This window comes from Giraffa tippelskirchi, chromosome 9 (assembly GCF_054371585.1).
Source record: "Giraffa tippelskirchi isolate mGirTip1 chromosome 9, T2T-mGirTip1v1.2.pri, whole genome shotgun sequence".
Classification (NCBI taxonomy): Eukaryota; Metazoa; Chordata; class Mammalia; order Artiodactyla; family Giraffidae; genus Giraffa; species Giraffa tippelskirchi.
Window position 1 is genome coordinate 132,412,914 of NC_137283.1, and position 24,097 is coordinate 132,437,010.

At 37.7% G+C, this 24,097-nt stretch overlaps 1 protein-coding gene across 19 annotated transcripts in view; it reads right to left on the reverse strand.

Annotated features, from left to right (window-relative positions):
* The window catches only part of ARHGAP18 (Rho GTPase activating protein 18), a 204,371-nt gene that overhangs the window by 36,959 nt on the left and 143,315 nt on the right, over positions 1–24,097 (reverse strand). For 17 of the 19 annotated variants that reach the window (XM_081529110.1, XM_081529106.1, XM_081529117.1 and 14 more), the window contains 4 exons: positions 23,667–23,905; positions 19,678–19,741; positions 14,132–14,310; positions 1,706–1,871 (listed from right to left, as the gene is read on the reverse strand). In XM_081529110.1, the coding sequence (XP_081385236.1) occupies positions 1,706–1,871; positions 14,132–14,310; positions 19,678–19,741; positions 23,667–23,905 (648 nt within the window). Of the gene's footprint in view, positions 1–1,705; positions 1,872–14,131; positions 14,311–19,677; positions 19,742–23,662; positions 23,906–24,097 lie in introns of all 19 variants that reach the window. The other 2 variants (XM_081529109.1, XM_081529103.1) reach the window with 1 other exon arrangement.

The window sequence follows — 24,097 nt, forward strand, 5'->3', positions numbered from 1 at the left end:
CAAAGTATAAATATTTGCTTTTTGGAAAATCAGCCAAGATTATGAGCTTGTTCTACAAATGTTCTTCTTTAGAGAACATAGTAGATACTTGCTCTTTGTGAATTTAAATTTGTTGTTTTATATATTTGGGAATAACTCCAGAAGACATGACAGGTAATAATTTATAATTTTTCTAAATTAAAATTATATGCTTTCAGTCTGATGTAAGAATAGCTTCTACACAGCACCTCCTACCCCACGCCCATCACTGAGTGAACAGTTACAACAAAAAAGTGTAACACACATCATTGGGGAGATATAAATCATTTGTGAACATTGGAAACTGTGACATTCAGAAGAATGTCAGTAACCTAGTAAATAACTTTTAGTTTAGGAATTAAAAAAAGCATATCTTTAAGCATGTCAAATTCTAGTTTATAACATAAATAACTTAGATAAGATACAAAAATATAAAAAAGGTGGAAAGAAAATCTATTACATTAATAGTGGTACTTTTAATGAGAATGGCTTAATACTTCTCTGTCTGGTAGGAGGCAATTCTGAGATAAAATTAAAAGGCCTCTCTAAGTCACTCGGAAAGTCTTGAACACTGAGTCACAACTATTTTTTTTTCCCACAATTATTTAAATTAAATTTTTATTTTGTATCTGGAGAAGACTTTGTGATGAGCTTTTGAAAAAGCATCTGAAGTCTTTTTCCATAATGGACTTGTGGAAAACCAGAACTGTTTGACTCAGAAATTCACCATCACAAGCCTTAAGCTAAAATACTCACTCAAAGGAACTAAACACAGAATGGGGTCTTCTGGGGCCCAGCATGACAGAGAGGACTTGAGGGAAGGTACACTTCAGTCCTACAGAGAAATTGCCTTTAAAACTTACATCAGGTGAATACTTGTCTTTGCTAACGTTACCATAGCAACTCAATAATCCCCATTCTTGGTTTTTCTTTAAGAGATATCTTTAAAGTTAAATGAGATGTCAGAGATTCCTAAATAGTAAAGCTTTATCAACAGAAAATTATCCAGATTTTCAGATGAATAAAATCTTGGAAAAAAACATGAACTGAGGAGGTGTTTGTTTTCTATCATATTATAAAAAAAACAGTCTATTTATATAATGGGGCGAGCAAGCTGATTACAAAGAAAAAAAACTATGTATACCCAAGAGATGCACAATTTAGGGATATTATATGCCAAAATCATGTTATTGTCTTCAAAGAGGGAAGAATATTTTTTGCAAAAGAGTTAAAAGTAGATTGTAAATGAACAAAGGGACATACTACTAACTGCCTGTGCATTTGCTATCAAATAAAGTAAAAATAATTGATCAGGATTAACCATATTAAAGTCAGTTGTCAAGACCCAGTCTTAGAAATAAGTATATGTACCAAATGCTGTTTTTAAATACAGCTTTCAAAGGAGAGAGCATTTAAGAATCCTTGATCAGAATTTCCCATTCTTTCCATGGTAATTAAATATTTGATTATGCCTTTATCTTCTATAATCTAGGTGACAGATTTATCAAATTACAAAAATTTTGGAGAGAATTGTTTTAGAATCTGAACTTCAGATGTATTCATGTGCGGATTATAGGCAATTTGTTATGTATGCATTTCCCACACTCCAAAAAGGATACTTCTAAAGAGCCAAGCTCATTCTTACTAGCTCAGGAATAAATCCAACTGCTTTTTGTTTCAAAATTACCTTTTGTTTTGATTTTCACAGCTTTCTGTTGTTTCATTTCAACACCCAAGACATCATAGAGGGCAGTCAGCTCAATCAGGGCTAAATGGCAAACTTTCTTCATGTCCTGGGGTGCTAGGTCACCAATCCTGGTGGTGCCTGTTTTGTCTTTTGGCACTCTGTAAGTCTAAAATAAACACCATTAATACAGTAAAGGTTTACAGGACCTAACCCCTTTTTAATGAAAGATGACAAAATTATAACTATGAATTCATTCTCAGAGTGGTGACAATGAAAGCTATGGAAGAATTTCTCCAGCCAGAATGAAGACCAATCCTGTCTTAATAATGATCCCAAACATGCAGGGAGTCAATATGTGAAGTATGACAGACAGCAGAACCAGACCAGGTACTAGGAGTGTGAATATCAGTGGCCAAGAGGACAAGAGAGACAGTAAAACCAAAGGAGAAAACAAACAAGTTAACTGACCTTTAAGAGTCAAGAAAAATTACAAGTCAAGATAAACTGTGAGGAGGAAGACACAGGAGGTGAGAGAAGAGTAGGAGTAACCACTAGTGCGTGCCAGGTACCGTTTATCTACACTGTTATTAGTTGTCATATATATATAGTATGGCACTGTATTGATATATATAATATCATATACTCAGATATATGATACCCAAATAAGGCAGGTACAAAAGGACTGTGCAGCACTGAGGAGAAGGGGAGAGCAGAGGGGAAACCAAAAGGAGGGACTTTACAGCCACCACCTATCAGTCATCTAACTGCCAACTCGCTGTGTGTGACTTCTGGCAATTCTTTAACTGCTCATTTTTGTAAAATGGACATGCAAAAGCCATATCCTGAAGTAGCAGTTCTCAAAGTGTGGTCCAAGGAACCATATAGGTACCCAATACTCTTTTCAAGGAATCTAAAGAGGTCAACTTCCACTTCCAGATGTTCAAGCTGGATTTAGAAAAGGCAGAGGAACCAGAGATCAAATTGCCAATATTCACTGGATCACCGAAAAAGCAAGAGAGTTCTAGAAAAACATCTACTTCTGCTTCATTGATTATGCCAAAGCCTTGACTGTGTAGATCACAACATACTGTGGAAAATTCTTCAAGAGATGGGAATACCAGACCATCTGACCTGCCTCCTGAGAAATCTGTACACAGGTCAAGAAACAACAGTTAGAACCGGACATGGAACAACAGACTGGTTCCAAATTGGGAAAGAAGTAGGTCAGGGCTGTATATTGTCACCCTGCTTATTTAACTGATATGCAGAGTACATCATGTTAAATGCAGGGCTGGATGAAGCACAAGCTGGAATCAAGATTGCTGGAAGAAATATCAATAACCTCAGATATGCAGATGACAGTACCCTTATGGCAGAAAGCAAAGGAGAACTAAAGAGCCTCATGATGAAAGTGGAAGAGGAGAGTGAAAAAGTTGACTTAAAACTCAACATTCAGAAAACGAAGATCATGGCATCCAGTCCCATCCCTTCATGGCAAATAAATGGGGAAACAATGGAAACAGTGACAGACTTTAATTTCTTGGGCTCCAAAATCACTGCAGATGGTGACTGCAGCCATGAAATTAAAAGATGCTTGCTCCTTGGAAGAAAAGCTATGACCAACCTAGAGAGCATATTAAGAAGCAGAGACATTACTTTGCCAACAAAGGTCCATCTAGTCAAAGTTATGGTTTTTCCAGTAGTCATGTATAGATGTGAGAGTTAGACTATAAAGAAAGCTTAGTGATGAAGAACTGATGCTTTTGAACTGTGGTGTTAGAGAAGACTCGAGAGTCCCTTGGACTGCAAGGAGACCGAATCAGTCAATCCTAAAGGAAATCAGCCCTGAATATTCATTGGAAGGACTGATGCTGAAGCTGAAACTCCAATACTTCAGCCACCTGATGTGAAGAACTGACTCATTGGAAAAGTCCCTGGGAAAGACTGAAGCCAGGAGGAGAAGGGGATGACAGAGATGAGATGGTTGGATGGCATCACCAACTCAATGGACATGTGTTTGAGTAAACTCCGGGCGTTGGTGATGGACAGGGAGGCCAGGTGTGCTGCAGTCCATGGGGTTGCAAAGAGTTGAACATGACTGAGCAACTGAACTGACTGACTGAAGAGGTCAACACTATTTTAATAACAGTAAGACATTATCTGCCTTTTTCATTCTTATTCTCTTATGGTGTACAGTGGAGTTTTTCAGAATTTTTACAAGAAATGTAGTATTGCCAACAGACTGAACACAGAAGCAAATATGAGAATCCAAACGACATCAACTCAAGCCAGACATTAGAAAATTGCTAAAATGTAAAACACCGATACAGTATATTAATGTATATATATATGGAATTTAGAAAGACGTTAACAATGACCCCTATATGTGAGACAGCAAAAGAGACACAGATATAAAGAACAGACTTTTGGACTCTGTGGGAGAAGCAAGGGTGGGATGATTTGAGAGAACATCATTGAAACATGTATATTACCATATGTGAAACAGATCACCAGTCCAAGTTTGATACATGAAACAGGGCACTCAAAGCCAGGGCACTGGGACAACTCTGAGGGATGGGATGGGGAGGGAGGTGGGAGGGGGGTTCAGGATGGGGGACACATGTACACACGTGACTGGTTCATGTCAATGTATGGCAAAAACCACCACAATATTGTAAAGTAATTAGCCTCCAATTAAAATAAATTAATTAATTAAAAACAAACAAAAATTTGTTTTGGAAAAATGACTATTTTTAATAAAGACATTATTTATGTTCCCCATAATATTATATTTTAAATGGATTAATAGTTTAAATTTTTTTCAATTTTCATTTATAATATGGGCTCCCTTGATGGCTCAGAGGGTAAAGAATCTGACTGCAGTTTGTTTTAGAAAATACGACTTTTTCATAAAAATGTTATTTATGTTTACCATAATAATAAATTTTAAATGGATAGTTTAAATTTTTTATTTTAATTTATATCATGGTAAATATCCGTAGATATAACTGACATAAAGAAAGGCACCCCCTGCTCCTCCCCACTACACAGACAGTATTTTTAATTATTCATCAAGAGAAACTATTCCTTAGACTACTTATTTATATTTCAGAGCTCAAGAGCACAGTCAGTGACCAACTTCCACAGAACTCAATCCAAAGAAATTCTTTACATTCCAAAATCACTTTGTACCAGCCTTCTTCATCTTCTCAGAGTCTTCCAAGGAATCATAGCTTCTGTAGAAATCTGTTTATGCCTTCTTTCTTAGGCCAGCCAGAGCAAACAGAGAGCTGAAACCTACAGGGAGACAGTGAATGCTCCAACAATAGGAAATCACAGATTCCTGGCCAGAGGGCCATGCATCTGAGGTTTCACCAAAGCACTGCAAGGTGTGGTAGTTATTCTCCTCAACACCAACATCTGTCCTGACTGATTAGACAAAAGCTTTTTGAGGTTCTCAATAATTTTTTTAAGAGTCTAAAGGGGTTATAGGACAAAAATGTTTGAGAGTTACCAACCTAGAACATTTCCTAAAACCGACAACTTTTGGCAATTAAGCAGCTAATTCCTTTCAAGCAAACTCAACTCCAAGAGAGAATCTTCTAGAGTTCATTGTAGAACCTTTGACAGAACCTTCTTTATAATCTGCTATATTCTCAAGAGAGTCCACTATGGGAGAAAAGAGATAATTCTTCTATTTTTGTGATACATTTCCCCCATAAAAACATTAAAAGAACAACAGTAGATATTATTCATATGCAGCCTTAGTGAATTTTCAGCATAATTTCCAAAGTCAATAGTACAATAGTACAGTGCATAGGAGTTGAGAACATGAAGACGGATATCACGGTTTTTCTTTTAACTATTACTGCAAGGTAAGACAAAAATGGTAATACTTATTCTGATAAATCGTTTTTCATTTATCCTGCAAAAGTTCCAAAAAGACAAGTATTATTACAGCATATTCTACGTGGGGAAACTGAGGCTCATTAAGAGACTCTAGAGTGAAGTGAAAGTGTTAGTGCTTAGTTGTTCCGATTCTGTGAAACCCCATGGACTGCAGCCCTCCAGGCTGCTCTGTCCATGGGATTTCCCAGGCAAGAATACTGCAGTGGGTTGCTATTCCCTTCTCCAGGAGACCTTCCTGAGCCAGGGATCAAACCAAGGTCCCCAGCATTGCAGGCAGATTTCTTTACTGTCTGAGCCAATGTCCACATAGCCAGTGACATAAGCAGGCAAATTCAGATCTTTTAAATCCTAAATTCAGTAGTCATTCTGTTCTGCTCCACTTTCCTCATGCCCCGCAATAGGCAGGGAGGAATCTAGGTTGATCAGTATTGATGTAGGACAGGAAACCCTCAAGGACAGGACCATGTCTTAATCACCTCCGTATGCCCACTATCCCACAGCCCTGACACACTGCAGGTGTTCTGTCTCCGTGTATACAGTGAATAAAGACACACACCCAACAGGCAGAGGAGCACAGAATCAAGCTCAGTGAGGGGTGGGGTCACTGGCTTGATGCTCCCCCAATTTCCTGTGATTTGTACCGAGCTTCATTTTCAAATTACACAAAACTCTCCCCATTTTCTTCTCTCCCGGTCCAGAGTTCTGCTAATTGCTTTGTTTTCTGAAGGACTGAACCAATACTATTTACCAACCATTTATTTTAAACAAGAAAAAAAAAGTCCTACATGCTTCATTAAAATCAGTTGTATCTGGTCTAATAAGCCAAATACATGTAATATAATTATTTAAAGCATTACCCAAGGTAAATGTTTAAAGAAACCTGAAATATAATTCGTTCAAACATTTGATTTACTTAGCAATATGTCATGAGCTTTATTTATTTATTTATTTAACAATGTACTTAATGAAAGGAGTTAGTTCTTTATCCCAATGTTTAATTCATAGCAGGAGTTTTAAATATTTATGAAGTTTCATGTCATTTTTGTTTAGTTAATAGACTGGATGGTTCAGTTCGTTGGCTAAGAGAAGGCAGTGCAATTTCAGCAAAAGGAAAGCTCTTTACCTTTTGAAAAATGTGCTTTTAAAAGGGGAGTAAAATAGAATTTTTCAAAACATATAAGGTCATCGGCTCCCATGTGTCACCATAAATTAATCAGGCAGCTCTCCCTGGGTGCACCCCTCTTCTGTAAGCTTTGAAATATGAGGGGCCCGTTAGAAACCTTACCAGTAATGACACACTTGACTTGTTCACTCATCAAGTCACTCTAGCCTCAACTCGGAAAGCAAGAGAATCTACTCTTACTTGGTCAATTTCCACAGATGACTTCTTATCACCTGCTAGGAAATGCATTTCTTACCTAAGATTTTTCCATGTGTAAAATGTGATTTTATTATAGTATTTCACTCACTGTTAACCTAGAGAACCTAGAACTGTTCTAGATAAATGAAATTTTAGGAAACTTTCAAATTTACAGTTTTTAAAAAAGAATTTTTAATGTCAAGGAATAATCATAATTTAAACTTTTCTTGACAATTCAGGATCATCATCCTACAGTTATCTCACACATGTGTGCACAAACATGTGTCTGTCTTAGGTTCTCATTCTCCTTACTCTATCCCCAACTAACATTTCTTTTACTGTCCTCCTTCTGCTTCTTCCAGAGATGTTTCATTTTCTAGCAAACTCCCAACTTATGCCTCTACACAAGCCTGCGGCCTTCAGTATGCATAGAGCTTTGTTACAAGACAAGCAAAGTTGCCATAAAACATGAATTTACTTGAATTAAACATAATTCAGTAAGAATCCAAAATACACTGAATAAAGACAAGAACTAATACAAGCTTCACCACAGTTATCATTTCAATACTATGATCTTAAAAATTCCTAAATAAACTCTTATTGTTTTTAGTCTGTCAAGATAGAATAAAAGAGTGCTATTAAATTTCTACCGTATAGATGTACTCGACATACCAGAATCTTATTCATGTAAGCTCTCAAGCTATCCTGAAGTTGTCAGTAGCACCGAAACAAGGACACTTAAACTCACATCTAAGTTAAATGAACATGTACCTTTAGGGCACGTGTCATCAGGATCTTCCAGAAAAAACTCCAGCTTCAAAAGATTAGGCAGTGAAGCCAAGACTTACCATGCACCTCCTAATCTCTCTAACTCGCTTCTTTGTATAAAAGGAGAATCATAATATCTATCTCACAGAGATCACTTGATAAATGAGGAAAGTAATTACACAGCATACTTTCTAAGATATTATGGGTACACGAAACACAATATGTAATAGCTAAATTTTCATCCTAACACACATGAAAGTTATAAAACCTGATCTCCAAATTTAAGAGGAGAAATTTGAATCTGCTGTGAGAGATCATAAAGAATTAACAAAGACTGCTCAATGCTGTAAAAAAGAGAAGCAAATACAAAATGAGGTCAACAAAGAACAATGTATTACATAAAACCCACTGCTTATTCACAGAAGCAGGAGACCATGGAGTAGAAATCAAAATTAAGGTTTTATCTGCTTAGACTCTCACCTCAGAGTGAGGAATATAAATATTTACCTCACCAACCATATTTATGACTTGTAGAAAGCTTACAGTATGCACATGCTTTTCAGAAGATATACAAATAAGTAAATGGTTGTATAGATAAACTGATGCATATATACATAAATAAATGCATGAATACATTGACAAATAATTATCAAAAGCATGGCATCTTAACAGTTTAAAAGACGATTTTATACATTTTATTAATGTAAGTTTGAAAATAGGAAAGTGCTAACAGTAAAGCTAGATATTGAGCTAGACCCCAACATAAACACAGAACAGAGGGGTAGAAATGGGAAGGTCACTTTAAGCTTGAGGCAAAACGTGAATAAAATCTAGAAAGTAGGTGAGCAAAAATCAGTTTGTTAGGCAGAGAATAAAGTGAGAGAGGAAGTTTTGTCTTTAAGTTTCTGAAGTAGAAATGAATTCCTTTTATATTCCACTGCTTGAATCAACAACTTAAAAGTCAACAGTGTCTTTATCTTGTTTAATTAGACTACTTTCACTTAAACTCCCTTCCATCTGTTGAGATATAGAAGACCATCACTGTCATTTATTTATCTATTACACAGTGTGGCATGTGGGATCTTAGTTCCCAGATCAGTGATCAAACCCACACTTCCTGCAGTGGAGAAGGCTATCACTTGTAAAAGATACTTTTGCTAAGGATAGTCTGGGAGCCTGATTTATCTCTTTAGGCCACATGACACATAGTCCTTTACTTTTCCCACTAGGCATGAAAATAGATCCGTAAAAATTTTTGATAAAGCCTGACAACAACCTAGGAGCCCATTGTCAGATGACTGGTTGAATAAATTGTGATAGAGCTTCATAACACGGTGCAACATATAAATAAAAGAGAATGAACGATAGTTCTCTATACTACTATGGAGTGATCTCCAAGACATACTGCTACATAAATAATCAAGAGTGTATCTATCTAAAAATGGAAGGATAAACCATTAAGTTAAAACAAAAAGAAACTGACCTGTAAGGTAAATTAACCTGTAAAGGGGAGGGAGAGAAGAGGGTGATGACTCAAGAATGGAAGTGAGACTTCTACACCTTGTTTTTAATTATGACCTTTGGATCACTTACATAATTCACATGTTTACAAAACACAATTAAGTTTCAACAAAGCAATCCCTAAACATTCAATATAAAATGAAATTAACCAACCCGGTATGCAGTGAGTGGCATAACCATATGGAGAATAACTATCCTAAACAATCTGAAGCAGACTAATTTGATTATTACAGTCCTTTTGGGATAAAACCCTAAGGATACAACCAACTGAGGAAAAGAAAACAAGTTTAAACTATTTTTGGTTATCATATTGTTGATAGCAGTGTTACTATTTCTATTCTGAGAATGCTGTGCAGTAATGAAGGATAAAACACATAAGTAATTATGTGATATTCTAATTATATTATCTGCTGTATCCTCAGAACCACTATTCTCAGAATGGAAGAAAGAAGATACAAATGTACTTCTGTCTTCTGTAAAGGCTTTAAGCAATAACCAACTCAGAGAAGGGAGCATTCCTAGTGTCCTGAACACAGTAACAAAAGTATATTTCTACTAAGTAGAATCAGGGTTTCTTGAGGAAATAGATAATTCTAGGTTTGGATCTATGAAGTGATGAGACGAGATGCCATGATCTTAGTTTTTTGAATGTTGAGTTTCAAGCAAGGTTTTTCTCTCTCCTCTTTTCACCCCCATCAAGAGGCTCATCAGTTCCTCTTCACTTTCTGCCATTAGAGTAGTATCATCTGCATATCTGAGGTTGTTGACCTTCCTCCCAGAAATCTTGATGCTACATTTTGATTCATCCAGCCTGGCATTTCGCATGTTGAACTCTGCATAGACGCTAAATAAGCAGGATGACAATATACAGCCTTGTCATCCTCTTTTCCCAATTTGGAACCAGTCAGTTGTTCTGTGTTCAATTCTAATTGCTGTTTCTTGACCTGCATACAGGTTTCTCAGGAGACAGGTAAGGTGTTCTGGTATTCCCATCTCTTAGTCAATGAAACAGAAGTAGATGCTTTTCTAGAATTTTCTTGCTTTTTCCATGATCCAACAAATGTTGGCAATTTGATCTCTGATTCCTCTGCCTGTTCAAAACCCAGCTGGTATATCTGGGAGTTCTCAGTTCACATGCTGCTGAAGCCAAGCTAGAAGGATTTTGAGCATTACTTTGCTAGCATGTGAAATGAGTGCAAGTGACAGAACATACTTTGGCATTGTCCTTCTTTGGGATTGGAATGAAAATTGACCTTTTCCAGTACTGTGTCTACTTGTGACACATTTGTTAACGTATTGAGTACAGCACTTTAACAGCATCATCTTTTAAAATTTTAAATAGCTCAGCTGGAATTCTGTCACCTCCACTAATTTTGTCCATAGTAATGCTTCCTAAGGCCCACCTGACTTCAACTGTAAGATGTCTGGCTCTAGGTAAGTGATGGCATCATCATGGTTATCGAGGTCAGTAAGACCTTCCTTATATAGTTCCTCTGTGTGTTCTTCTCTTCTGCTGGGTCCTTACCATTTCTGTTCTTTATCATGTCCATCCTTGCATGAAATGTTCCCTTTATATCTCCAATTTTCTTGAAGAGATCTCTAGTCATATCCATTCTACTGTTTTCCTCTATTTCTTTGCTTTGTTCATTTAAGAAGGCCTTCTTATTTCTCCTTGCTATTGTCTGGAACTCTGCATTCAGTTGGGTAGATCTTTCCCTTTTTCCCATGCCTTTCACTTGTCTTCTTTTCTCAGCTATTTGTAAAGCCTCCTCAGACAACCACATTAAAAACAAAACAAAACTAAGATCATGGCATCCAGTCCCATCACTTCATGGCAAAACAGATGGGGAGAAATGGAAGCAATAACAGATTTTCTTTTCTTGGCTCCATAATCACTGTGGACAGTGACTGCAGCCATGAAATTAAAAGGTACTTGCTCCTTGGAAGGAAAGCTAGGTCAAGCCCTATACAGCATATTAAAAAGCAGAGACAGCACTCTGCCAACAATGATCAATATAGTCAAAGCTATAGTTTTTCCAGTAGTCATGTACAGATGTGAGAGTTGAACCATAAAGAAGGCTGAGCACTGAAGAATTGGTGCTTTCGAGCTGTGGTGCTAGAGAAGATTCCTGAGTCCCTTGGACTGCAAAGAGATCAAACCAGTCAATCCTAAAAGAAATCAACCCTGAATATTCATTGGAAGGACTGATGCTGAAGCTTCAATACTTTGACCACCTGGTGCGAAGAGCTGACTCACTGGAAAAGACCCTGACATGCCAGTAAAGATTGGAGATGAAAGAAGAAGGGGCGGCAGAGGAGGAGATGGTTAGATGGTATCACCAACTCAGTGCACATGAATTTGAGCTAACAGTGGAGGACAGAGGAGCCTGGTGTGCCATAGTCCATGAGGTCACAAAGAGCTGGACACAATTTTGTGACTGAACAACAAGAACAACAACATGTCTGCAGCAAAAAATATGCTGAAACACATGAGAAATTATCTCTAGGGTCATGTCATATATGTATATCCATGAGTTAAGATACTATTTTTATAAGAAAATTAAAATAAAACAACACTAGTTGGTCATTAATGAAAGGTACTAGGGAATCTAAGAAAAGAAGAAAAAAAGAAAACTGGTAAATGAAAATAAGAAGTAACCTTTGAGAAAGTTAAGTTTTTCTTAAGAGAGATATTCAAATTAATAAATGAAAAGAAATTAGAACATGATTTTATAACCATTAATAAATGGATATAAGTAGTGACCAGCAGCAGCTGCTAATTTCACAAATGAGAAGGACAGATACTTTGTATCTCTTGCTACATGATCACAAGAAGTAATCTTGATCAAAAAAAAAAAAAAAGAGCATGAATCTGATAAATCTAGAGTCAACCAATCTAACAAGAAAGAGAAGGACATAGGAACAGAATTAGAAGCTTAATAAGCAGGTTTCTTCAACAAACAAATTCTGAGAGAAGGAGAATGGGAGGAAAGAAGTAGAAAAGGATAGAGGAAAAGATCTTAATGAAGAGAGAGAGGGAGGCAGAGACAGAGACACACAGACAGGAGGAGGAAGGAAGGGAGGGATTAAAAGCTTCTTGAAAGGCACTTTCAACCAACTCAACCAACTGCAATGCATGAACCTTATCTGGATTCTGATTCAAACAAACTGTAAAAAAAAAAAAAATATGAAATTTGCAATACAATATGAAATTTAATATTTAGATATTTGAAATTAAGAATTGTTAGCATTTTAAATATGTACAATAATAGTAATATGAATTAAAAAATAACCTTTTATCTTGTAGGGAACCGCTTGGGGGTGTGCATAGGACAGAACTAGTCATGGGTTAGTGAATGTTGGGGCTTGGTGGGGGGTTCATTATACTATGCTTATTAGCTTTTATGTGTGTGAAATCTTACAAAATAAGTAAGTCTATTTTTAAAAAATATAAGACATTCGGTATCAATGAGAAGACTCAGTACACAGAGGTTGGTTTCTAAATACAACATGCTTCGAAAAAACAAGGGTTCCTTGAAGAATTAGATTCTTCCTCATCTGAGGGGAGAAAAGTACAAGGGGAACTTATAACATCTTATACCAGAAAGCAAAGGAGTAAAATGAGGAGTACATGTTAAAACGGCATAGGAACCAGCTTGAAGGGTTGCCTTTTGTCAAACTTGGGTAAACTTAAATGTCAAAGAAAAATAGTAATGATTTATAAAACACTGAATGAAAAAAGGAAACTTCTACACAGTGACATTCAAAAACAGAGAAAAGGGAGGAAAAGCAACTATCACAGAAGATTGCCAGCCAGTCAATATAGAAGGAATAATAAAATGAGAAAAATCACCATTTCTCTAACACTAGACTATTTTTTCAGGTAAGGATTACAAATGCATGGTAAAGCCACTGGATGATAGGTTATTACCGGCAGATAGGCTATTCATTCGGTTTCAAGGGTCACAAATTAGTATTAGTTACCAATAGGAAAAGGTATTTTTATAATGAGGACAGAAGGCGATACTTCCATTCCCAATAAGGGGGCTATCGGACATCACACACCTCTTCTGATGATGCAATGAGAGGCATAAACAATCTAGGCATCTAGGTTTGCCAAAACTGTTCAACTTGAATTAAGTCATCAAAAACAGACAAAATCAGAAATTTGATTTGGACTCTTTAAAATATTACAGAAAAATCAGAGGATCTAATCTAAATTTAAGAAACCAAAAAAGATATGACATCAAACGCAACACATAACCCCTATATGAATCCCAGGTAGAGTGAGGGAGAAGCCATTAGGACAATATTGGGACAACTGGGAAATTTTTAATATGGTCAAATATAATTGTTTTAATGTTCAAGTTCTTAAGCATTACAACTGTTTTGTTTAGTATGGCCTTGTTAGGCTTAAAAAAAAAAAGTGAGTGTATATGGCACAACCTATACATAGATAGATACAGAAAGAGTAGTGAAAAGTGAAAGTGGTAGTTGCTCAGCTGTGTCTGACTCTTTGCAACCCCATGGACTGCAGCCAGCCAGGCTCCTCTGTCCATGGAATTCTCCAGACAAGAATACTGGAGTGGGTTGCCATGCCCATCTCCAGGGGATCTTTCCGACCCAGGGATCGAACCCAGGTCTCCCACATTGCAGGCTGATTCTTTACCGTTTGAGCTATCCGGGAAGCCCAAGAAAGAGTAAAAGTTGTACAATGTTATAATAACTGGTGAATGGGATCTACAGGGAGGCTGTAGGGGTGTATTCTATACTATTCTTTCAACTCTTCTAGGGACTTAAATTTTTCAAAATAAACAGCTGATGAAAAATGTACTCTGATAGTGACATCTGAATAGTGTACTACGTACCGGTAACGCTGCATCGTCACCTTTGATCCTCTGGATCTTCTCTCTGGAGCTCTCTTTCTGACTGACAGCTTGCTCTGCAAATGATACCTCCAGGTTGATGTCTGTTTCAGAGGCAGGTGCCTCCTCAGGCACCAGTGGGGTCAGCTCCTTTCCACCAACACCTAGATGAGATGCCTGGTCTGGGAACAAAATAAAAGACTTAATTCCTGTGCTTTGGTTACTTCTTTTAAAAAAAAAAAAAAAGCTTCTAACACATCAACTATATAAACCTTTAGTAAAAGTACTACTTACTATAAGCAATAATTAAGCCTTGTTTTCATAATAAAATATATACTAAAGGAATCCTAACAATGGCACATGGGGGACGGAGGAGGCAAGATGGTAACCAAAAAGCCAGAGCTGAATTGTGGAATCTGTCTCTGAGGCCACAGTTCCTAGATTGAGCCCAGTTCTAAAACATTCCTGGATGATCTCAAGCTCTGAATGAAAAACTCATAACAACTTACTAAACTTAATTGTTGTTTTATATTATACTGGGAGATTAAAATTTAGTAAACTTAATCATTGTTTTACTTTATACTCAGAAATGAGAAGAGAAGGAGGTTAGTTTTACTCTCTTAAAACCCTGGGGGCTCAGATGGTGAAGAATCCACCTGACAATGCAGGAGACCGAGGTTCAAGTCCTGGGTTGGGAAGATCCCCTGGAGAAGGGGATGGCAACCCATTCTTGCCTGGAGAATCCCATGGACAGAGGAGCCTGGCAGTGGAGAGTCCACAGGGTCACACAGAATTGGACAGAACTGAACAAAGGTTTTTAAAACTATGATATACCATTTAATTTCCTCACAGTGGAACAGATTCCTGAATAAGATTCCTTTCACGCCCTGCATGTCCTTTCTGGAATGCTATCTACCTATCATAGCAAAAATTCCAGCACCAAGAATGTTCACCGTGGGAGTCAGTTCTGGAGGTACCTGGTTCAGGAATCAGATTATTACAGGAATTATAACAGTTCTTACAACTATAAATCTAGTCAAATGAGTTCCAGGTATTTACATCAATAGTTTATAATAAATTATTTTTTTTCTTGCTTTATTTGCTGTTAATCCTCCAGGGGGAAAAAAAATTAACCCTTGAAAACTTCTTTGCTGAAAACATCAGGTTTAAGCTTGGAAGAAAATATTCCAAATTTGGCTATTAGATAAGTTTTTGGTTTTAACACAACTCACACTAGAAAAACACCTGGCATCAATGACAGGATTACTGTCATTTTCTCACTGTGACCTTTAATTCATGGTGAAGGGCTCTAGATTACATCAGTAAGCTTATGTGCTACATTCAAATGCTTATATACTAACACAACAAGGTGATGGAAGGTAAGTTAACTTTTAAATTTAATAAATATGTTATATATACACATTTACTATTAAAAGTCTGAAGCCTTCAGGAAACATATTTGTATTACCTTCTATATATTTTCTATATTTATAGTCATTTAAATAAAAAACAAACACAAAAATTATTTTATCAAAAGAAAATAAGAATAAATCTAAGTCTAGCCTTTTTCACTCCCACTCAATAAGCACGGCGCGCTTCATGGGCGTAGGACTTTCGAAGAGCTTGGTACGGGCCCCACGCTGGGTTTAATGCTCTGCTGTGTTGCCTTCTTGAAATTTGAATGAGAAGCTCTACATTTTCAGTTTGCACTGAGCCTCACAAATTATATAGCTGGCCCTGGTCACATCTCACAGTTAATAAAGTAAGAAAGAACTGACCTATGTCAAGTCCAAAAATAAGAATAAATTTGGAGCTCTGATTGCATTTATCTGTTCCTAACTATGCTACATTATGCTTTTTCAACAGCCTGTGACAATTTTGTTTAAAACTAAGGATAACTAGACTTCTCTCTGATTAATTTTTAAAGTATTAACTTACATGTCAAAGCACAATTTGAGTTGTATTTTCCTACTGGTTTACACTACTTTATGTTTTACTGTGAATACGTATGTTGGTTTCCTAGGAAACCATTCTGAGAGGAAAAAACTGATTAGCCATTTTCTTAAACTAGAAGCTACCTTTCCAAAACCTGAGTGTTTATGAACAAACATGTTAAATGGACTCCCTGTTCTTAACAGCCCCACATCAGAGCTACAATAAACACTACCTCCCCTACCACACACAAATAAATGTTCTGTGCTGAATTCAAAACTGAGGAGAAAAATTATAATTAAGTTAGAATATGTTTAAAACATATAAATTTCCCCCAAATATTAGCAAAAACAAAAAGCACAATATAAAGAAGGATTAAGGATTAAATGATAACTCCAGTTAAGGCAGATAGCAGGAAAAAGAGTTTCAGGATGATATAAGAAATGGATGGTTAATTCGCTAATAAAAGTATTTATGAATTAATCATTTACTCTCCCTGGTGGCTCAGAGGGTAAAGCATCTGCCTGTGATGTGGGAGACCTGGGTTCAATCCCTGGGTCAGGAAGATCCCCTGGAGAAGGAAATGGCAACCCAGTCCAGTATTCTTGCCTGGAGAATACCATGGATGGAGGAGCCTGGAAGGCTACAGTCCACAGGGTTGCAAAGAGTCGGACACGACTGAGCGACTTCACTTTCACTTTCTCAAGGAGAAACATTAATAGAGAATGCTGAGATAAACCTTTTGGCTCTTCAAGCCCTTAAGTGTAAATAATACAGTTTTAATCTATTTTCTCCTTTGGCTTTTAAAGTGGACAATAGCACCAAGTTACAAATATTTTAAAAAACTCAAAGTTTTTCAATTGTCCAAAATAATCCACGTCTTTATTCAAAAAAATAATTTCATTTCCTCCATGGAACTCAAAAAAAGAAAATATATATTACATGAAAGTTTTAAAAATTATTTGGGCATTATTAACACTTCTAAATGTATGTATTAAACACTGGTCTTTCAAATACATAATGCTGTACAATTTGGTAAGAAGATTGATACTTAGCAGTAGATTAATGAATTTGAAATGCAACAACCCTGGCAACAATAAAATGTTATAATTTTCATTTAGAATAAGTAACTTTCATAGAACACACATAGAAGCCCAAGTGTAGAGAAAACATTTAAAATAGACTATGTAGCTCAGGCTTTCATATTTCAAGTGGAAAGAGCTCCACTTTTGAACTCCAGACAATATTTTCCATGCATTTCATTCAAAATCTTTCAACGTTTGCATAACACTGGGGAATTCACTGGCTAGCAAAAGAGCACAGCATTGCCCAGAACAGGTGCAGTAGTAAATCCTCAATGACTTGGATGGCGTCATACACATTATCTTATTATTCTCACTGGAGGCTCTCTGCCCACTTCATAGTATTCCAGCAAAAGCAGATGTAAATCAGGCAGCAAGCTTGTCACATTCCACTTGGATGCCGCAAGCTAGGCTGGAAAAAGCTGCTACAATGAGCTTGTCTTCCAGAACTTCTGTTTATATAGGCTATATCACCATCTCTGGCAAAGGAGGAAAACACCAAGAAAAGACAATGTTTTCCTCAGCATTCATTTAGCAATTGCCAGTCGCTCTTCCCCAAAGCTCAAAACATATTGACACTGGCACAAAAGGTTCATCTGTCTCTCTTGCAACCCAGTTCTCTACCCAGCCAACAAGGGCTATTCCAGCCTGCCTGCCATTCCAGTGTCAGCAGGCACACAGGCCTGGGGAAACACCCAGTCATTTTAATCTGATATACTTATGTAACTGCAGAAATTTCCACAGAATAGTAAAAAGCAAGTGCTTTTATGAATACAAATATAAATATATAGACTCATGTGTCTATACACACACATGCACACACATATATACATATGCACATATATACACACACACACACACACACACACACACACATACATATATATATACACACATACCTATTATGTGTGTGTATCTATTTGAAGGCAGGGGTACAGGGGAGAAGTTCTGAGATAAAAGCATGGAAGGAAAGACAAAAATATTAGATGCTCCAAGACTCCAAAATGTTCCAAAGGGACAAATTTTCTTTTTGTGGCCTCCAAAGTCACTGCAAATGGTGACTTTGTAGCCATGAAATTAAAAGACGCTTGCTCTTTGGAAGGAGAGCTATGACAAAGCTAGACAGTGTATTAAAAAGCAGAGACATCACTTTGCCAACAAAGGTCCATCTAGTCAAAGCTATGGTTTTTCCAGTAGTCACGTACACATGTGACAGTTGGATCATATGGAAGGCTGCGTGCCAAAGAATTGATGCTTTTGAACTGTGGTGATGGAGAAGACTCTTGAGAGTCCCTTGGACTGCAAGGAGATCAAACCAGTCAATCCTAAAGAAAATCAACCCTGAATATTCTTTGTAAGGACTGATGCTGAAGTTCCAATACTTTGGCCACCTTATGTAAAGAGCCAACTTGTTGGAAAAGACCCTGATGCTGGGAAAGATTGAAGGCAGGAGGAGAAGGAGGCAACGGAAGACAAGATGATTAGATAGCATCACCGACTTAATGGGCAAAAATCTGAGCTAACTCTGGGAGATAATTAAGGACAGAGGAGCCTGGGGTGCTGCAGTCCGTGGGGTCACAAAGAGTTGACATGACTTACCAAATGAACAACAACAGTAATTTTGGACAAACCTCTGATTTTTATAGGAAGGTTGGGAACACTTCCCAGGCCTCCGCAGTCTACCTGACACTTTTCCTTCACTACTTCCAATCCAAACATGACACTGATAATGTGCCATGAACACCCCAGGTGCTGGGTATTGAGAACATAAACAAAAGCAAAGTCCCAATCGGGACTCAGGCAGCCACTGACCATCTTTGTTATATTATTTAAGTAGCAACACATTAAGGATTAACCTGTGACCTTAATTTAGAACATTTTTTCCTTTTTGTAAATCCATGAAATAGCTTTAAATTCTTTAACTACTAATAAATCCTTACTATTTATTTTCATCCATGCCTTGAATTTCTAATCCGTTTCTGAAATAACAGATACAGAAAAAGGAATGAAATGAAGAATTATAATCAACTTCCACCCCCCACCCCCAGATCTTAATTTAAATGTCTTTTTAAACTTTCTTAAAAGCAAGCCATTTATGAGCTAAGAATTTAAGATTTGAAAACGAAGTTTCAAATTCACTTGCTCCCCTTACTAGCCGTATGGCCTTGGGAAAGCGACTTTATATCTCAAAACCTTACTTCTCTCATCTGTCGAATGGGTTAAGAATAATATTTACTACAGAGCGTTCTTGAGTATATTAAATTAGGTAAATGTCTCTGCCTAGCACCTGGCACATGGTACGCATTCAAGAAAACTGACTATGTATAGAGATGTTAGAATAGATAAAGACAAGTATTTTTAAAAACTCAAAAGCCAACTATATATGCTCAGTCTTATGTAATTATCTACTTGGGTACTTGATATGAGTATTTTAATTGAATTTGCTTACTAGAATTGAAGACGAATGTTTTAAATGGTCTTATCTATTTGTTATACTAATAAATGAGAAAATACAAGAGAACAGGTCCAACTTACCATCTTTTCCTCTGTATTTGTTTTCATCTGTTCCGACTGATTGTGATTCTGTGCCATCTGGAGCCTAAAGATAGAAAATGGGCCATTTAGTCATTTCCCACTCACAACCAGAGAAATGGTATTGTAAATAACTCTATTACTAACCTGTAGAGCACAAGAAATGTATTCAGACTTATACCACAGAAATAAAAGGACTACGGTTATAATTAACAAGCAACCAGCCAACAAATACGTGATCACCCACAACATACAAGACATACTACTAAGCTTTGTGGAAATACAGGCCATGTCAAGTGTCCCTACCATCAGGAACACTATCAAGACAACATCTCAAAAGGTTAATATCCATTAACAAATGAGTAGATAAATAAAATGTGAGCCATCCACACAATGGAATGTTATTTGACAATAAAAAGAAACAAAGTAGAGAAAGTACAGATGCGTGGGACAACATGGTTGAACCTTCAAAACATGATATGAAGTGAAAGTCACAAGGACCACATCCTGAGTGATTCCACTTCTACGAAATCTTCAGAACAGGCAAGTCACAGAGACAAAGATTAGTGGTCACCTAGGGGTAAGGAGGGAAAAACAAGGAATGACTGCTATGGGTATGGGGTTTCTTTGGCAGATGATGAAAATGTGCTAAAATGACTGTGGTGATGGTTGCATATATATGACTACGCTAAAAACCTCTGCATTGTAAACTGTAAATGAGTGAACTGGATGGTATGTGAATTCCCTCTCAATGACATGGCTATAAAATAAAATTATAAACTGACATATAGGTAAAAAATAGAATACTTCACTCTTTTTAAAAAAAAAGCTAGTAATAAATGTGAGAGAAATTAAAACTAATTTGCCAAGCAGGTAATAAGAGCTTAGATAGTCAAAGGAACTTCTCTTTCAAGGGGTTGGACAGTGACATCCAAAGAAATGAAGGCCTCCAAGGGGTTATGGACACAGTGAAATGCAGCTGGCTCCTCTCACCAGCAAGCGTGTCCAGGCAATACCTCCTCCTTTCCAAGTAAGGCTCCAGGAGGAATCAGGAAGGGGAGCCTAGGTCAATCACACACAGAGGTCTATCTGAATGAATTGTTTTTAAAATACTCACTCCAGTGGATTTTCATTTCAATACAAAAGAAGAGAGCCTCTGCAGTCCCTCCCCACACATCGCGGCTCAAGTGTTAGCAGAGAAGGAGTCCCTTCTCCACCTGCAATCTAAGAAGAGCAGGACAAGCACCAGGGCAGGCACGTGGAGGTGCTCTCCTTAGATGATGCAGGATAGTACACAGTGACTACCAATCACAGAGGGATACTACTTCAATCCCACTCAGGCAGAGCAATACCACCTTCCTCCCTCCACCCATGAGCCTGCAGAAGGCTGGCCCTCCATGGCACAGTGAACACAGTGAGTAACGCTAATCTTACATATGAACACATATTTTGGAGCACGTGGTTGCAATTGTTTTCCTAAGCAATTGAAGAAGACAGTGCAGATGGTATTCATTTCTGTATTTTATTTCCTAGTGTCAGCAAGGGCTTTGTGAGGAAGCATTTAACATGGAAGAGCTGAACATGGACAGTGATCGCTCAGTATCTGTGGGAGATTGGTTAAAGGACAGCCCCACCCCCATGAATACCAACACTGGAGGATGCTCCAGTCCCTTATAAAGAATGGCAGAGCACAGTCAGCCCTCCCTATCCACAGGTGCAGCAGCCAGGGACATTAAGGACATACTGCATTTACTTGAGAATAGAAGAAATGCAAGTAAAGATGGCTGGCCCAGGTTTACTTGAGGGTTGGAGGACATATTTCTAACGGGTGGTCATATTTCAATTAAAGGCAGAAAGTGTAAGTTAACATTATTTTAATTCACTTGTGCTGTTTCTCGCTTCTTCACTCCATCAGCTGATACAGTCCACCAATTACCTTGAATTCAAACCACGTGATTCAGACATTAGCAAGGATTTGCTGAAAAATGTTGCTTCTAGCACTGACAAGCAACATCCTCTTCAAGACTGGCAGGAATCCCACAGAGTATGGTTTGCTGAGGCTCAGTTCTCTGTCCCCTCCCGCTTTTGGCTTCCTCTTAACTCCCTCAGGGAGGGCTCTATAATTGGGAAGGAAATGCCAATAATACTAGATTTCCTTATTATTCATTTTTTTACTGCTGTAAAAAAAGCAGTCTAGTCCTTCCAAATAACAAATGGGTGGCATGCAAGTGTGTAACTGCCTCACAGCAGCAACAGATCTATCTGGAGCAATCCTGTGACCCCAAAACTCCCATAAAATGGACTGGATTTGATCTACAATTGACCATACAAACAGAGTAGCAATCTGCAACTAAGCAGGCTTTCTTAGAAGAATGAAATGTTTACAAAAAGCCAAAAACCTCTATATGACAGAAAGATACCTTAAATATGTCTTATTTCCAAATTTTTAAAAAACATTTTTGTTACCCTTTATTTATAGTGTAAATACAATCTCGTGTATTTACTGGGATTACTTAATATCAGAATTATATATGTAAACCCAAATGTAGTAGGATGTACAGTGGTTAAAAGCACATATTTAGAGTCTGACAAATTTGGGTTTACTATCTATGGGACCATTGAGCAAGTTACTTAAAGTCTATGAGCCTCAGCGGTAGAATAGAAATGATGAAACCTCACTCATAGGACAGCTCTAAGGATGAAACGAAATAAGGCATGGAAAGTAGTTGGCACAGTAAGTGTTCAGTGGTGGTGGCTACTGCTATAACAATTGCTATTATCATCACTAAAATCCTCATTTAAGAGCCCTTTGGTTTGTTCTTGCTCCATCCAGCCAACTGGGTCTTCTAGACCAGAACTACACTGTCATCTGAGAACAGTTCAATGTGTAAACCAACTTTGACCCTAAGAACACCATTAAGTTCAGCTCACCTTTTTTTCTCTTTGTAGCATGACTGTTTCTCGCCGGAGCAGGTATTAATTTTCATTTTGGGCAAGCTCTTTAGGTCCTCATGGGCACTCCATGAACAACCTACCAAATGGCTATCCTGAGTAGCACTGTTCTAGGCTATTCAGGTCTCCGAGTGGTACCATGCTTTCTCAGATGGCCATCAGCCCCAGAGTTTCCACCAGACTCCAACAGCTTCCACTAATAAATTCATCATTGTGGCAAATATCTATTTCAACCCTCTACGTGCTAGGCACTAGACACAAAGGGGAAGTTATTTCATGTGCAGGGTTCCTGTTTTATCATTCAGCTGCAATTAGCTTCCTTGCATTCCACTTCCATTCATCCCCTTGTGAGTCTTAAAAAAAAGCGCAAATTTTCCTACAAGAGTAAATGTGGAAAAAAGAACCTCCTGCCTCTGACTTTTTCTCTAAGTAACAACTAGCAGTCACATGGTCCAGGGGGTTGGGGCACTCCCAAAGCTCCAAGGACACCGAATGCAGGGACTGTCAGAGAATTTTAACTTGTTTCATTTTCTGCCTCATCAGCAGGTAACTTCTAGAAGGACAGGGATTGAATCCCTCTTGATCACGACCAGCATGGAGCTTCGGTGCCTTATATATGAAAAGTGAAAGTGAAAGTCGCTCAGTCGTGTCCAACTCTGTGCGACCTCCATCGACTATACAGTCCATGGAATTCTCCAGGCCAGAATACTGGAGTGGGTAGCCTTTCCCTTCTCCAGGGAATCTTCCAAACCCAGGGATCAAACCCAGGTCTCCCGCATTGCAGGCAGATTCTTTACCAGCTGAGTCACCAGGGAAGTCCAAGAATACTGGAGTGGGTATCCTATCCTTTCTCCAGTGGATCTTCCTGACTCAGGAATTGAACCGGGGTCTCCTGCATTGCAGGAAGATTCTTTACCAACTGAACTATGGTGGCCTTACATACACATGCCCATTAAGTTTTTAATGATATGAATTTAACTGGATGGGTTCAACTGAGTCTAAGCCATTATTCATCTATGTTACTGAAAAAGAAAACCTACCTCCTTTTCTTTTGACCCTGTCTGTTGAGCAAATATGTCTCTGACGTCAGGAACCTGGTACTGTTTGTTTTTTTTCCTCAAGGTCTGGGAGACAGTCTCTACTCGTTTCTGCACAGCTGCCGCCTGCGTCCGGGTCAGTGTTGATAAAAACACCATGCTCTCTTGGGGATCTCCAGCAGCCTCTCCAAAGAGATTGGACAAACCAGCCTCCTTAAGCCACTCTTCTTCCAATTCTCCCTCTGAGACAGTAAAGAAAAAATGGTATTTAAATCACAAAATATGAGAACGTCTACATTTTTAAAAACTGTTTTAAAAACTCTTACTGAAACTCTTGTACCATAACCCAACCACAGTGCTAAGAATCATTATCTGAAACTTGGACCACTGCCATAAACTCCAGTCATAAAGATATCAAATTTTAGATCCATTTC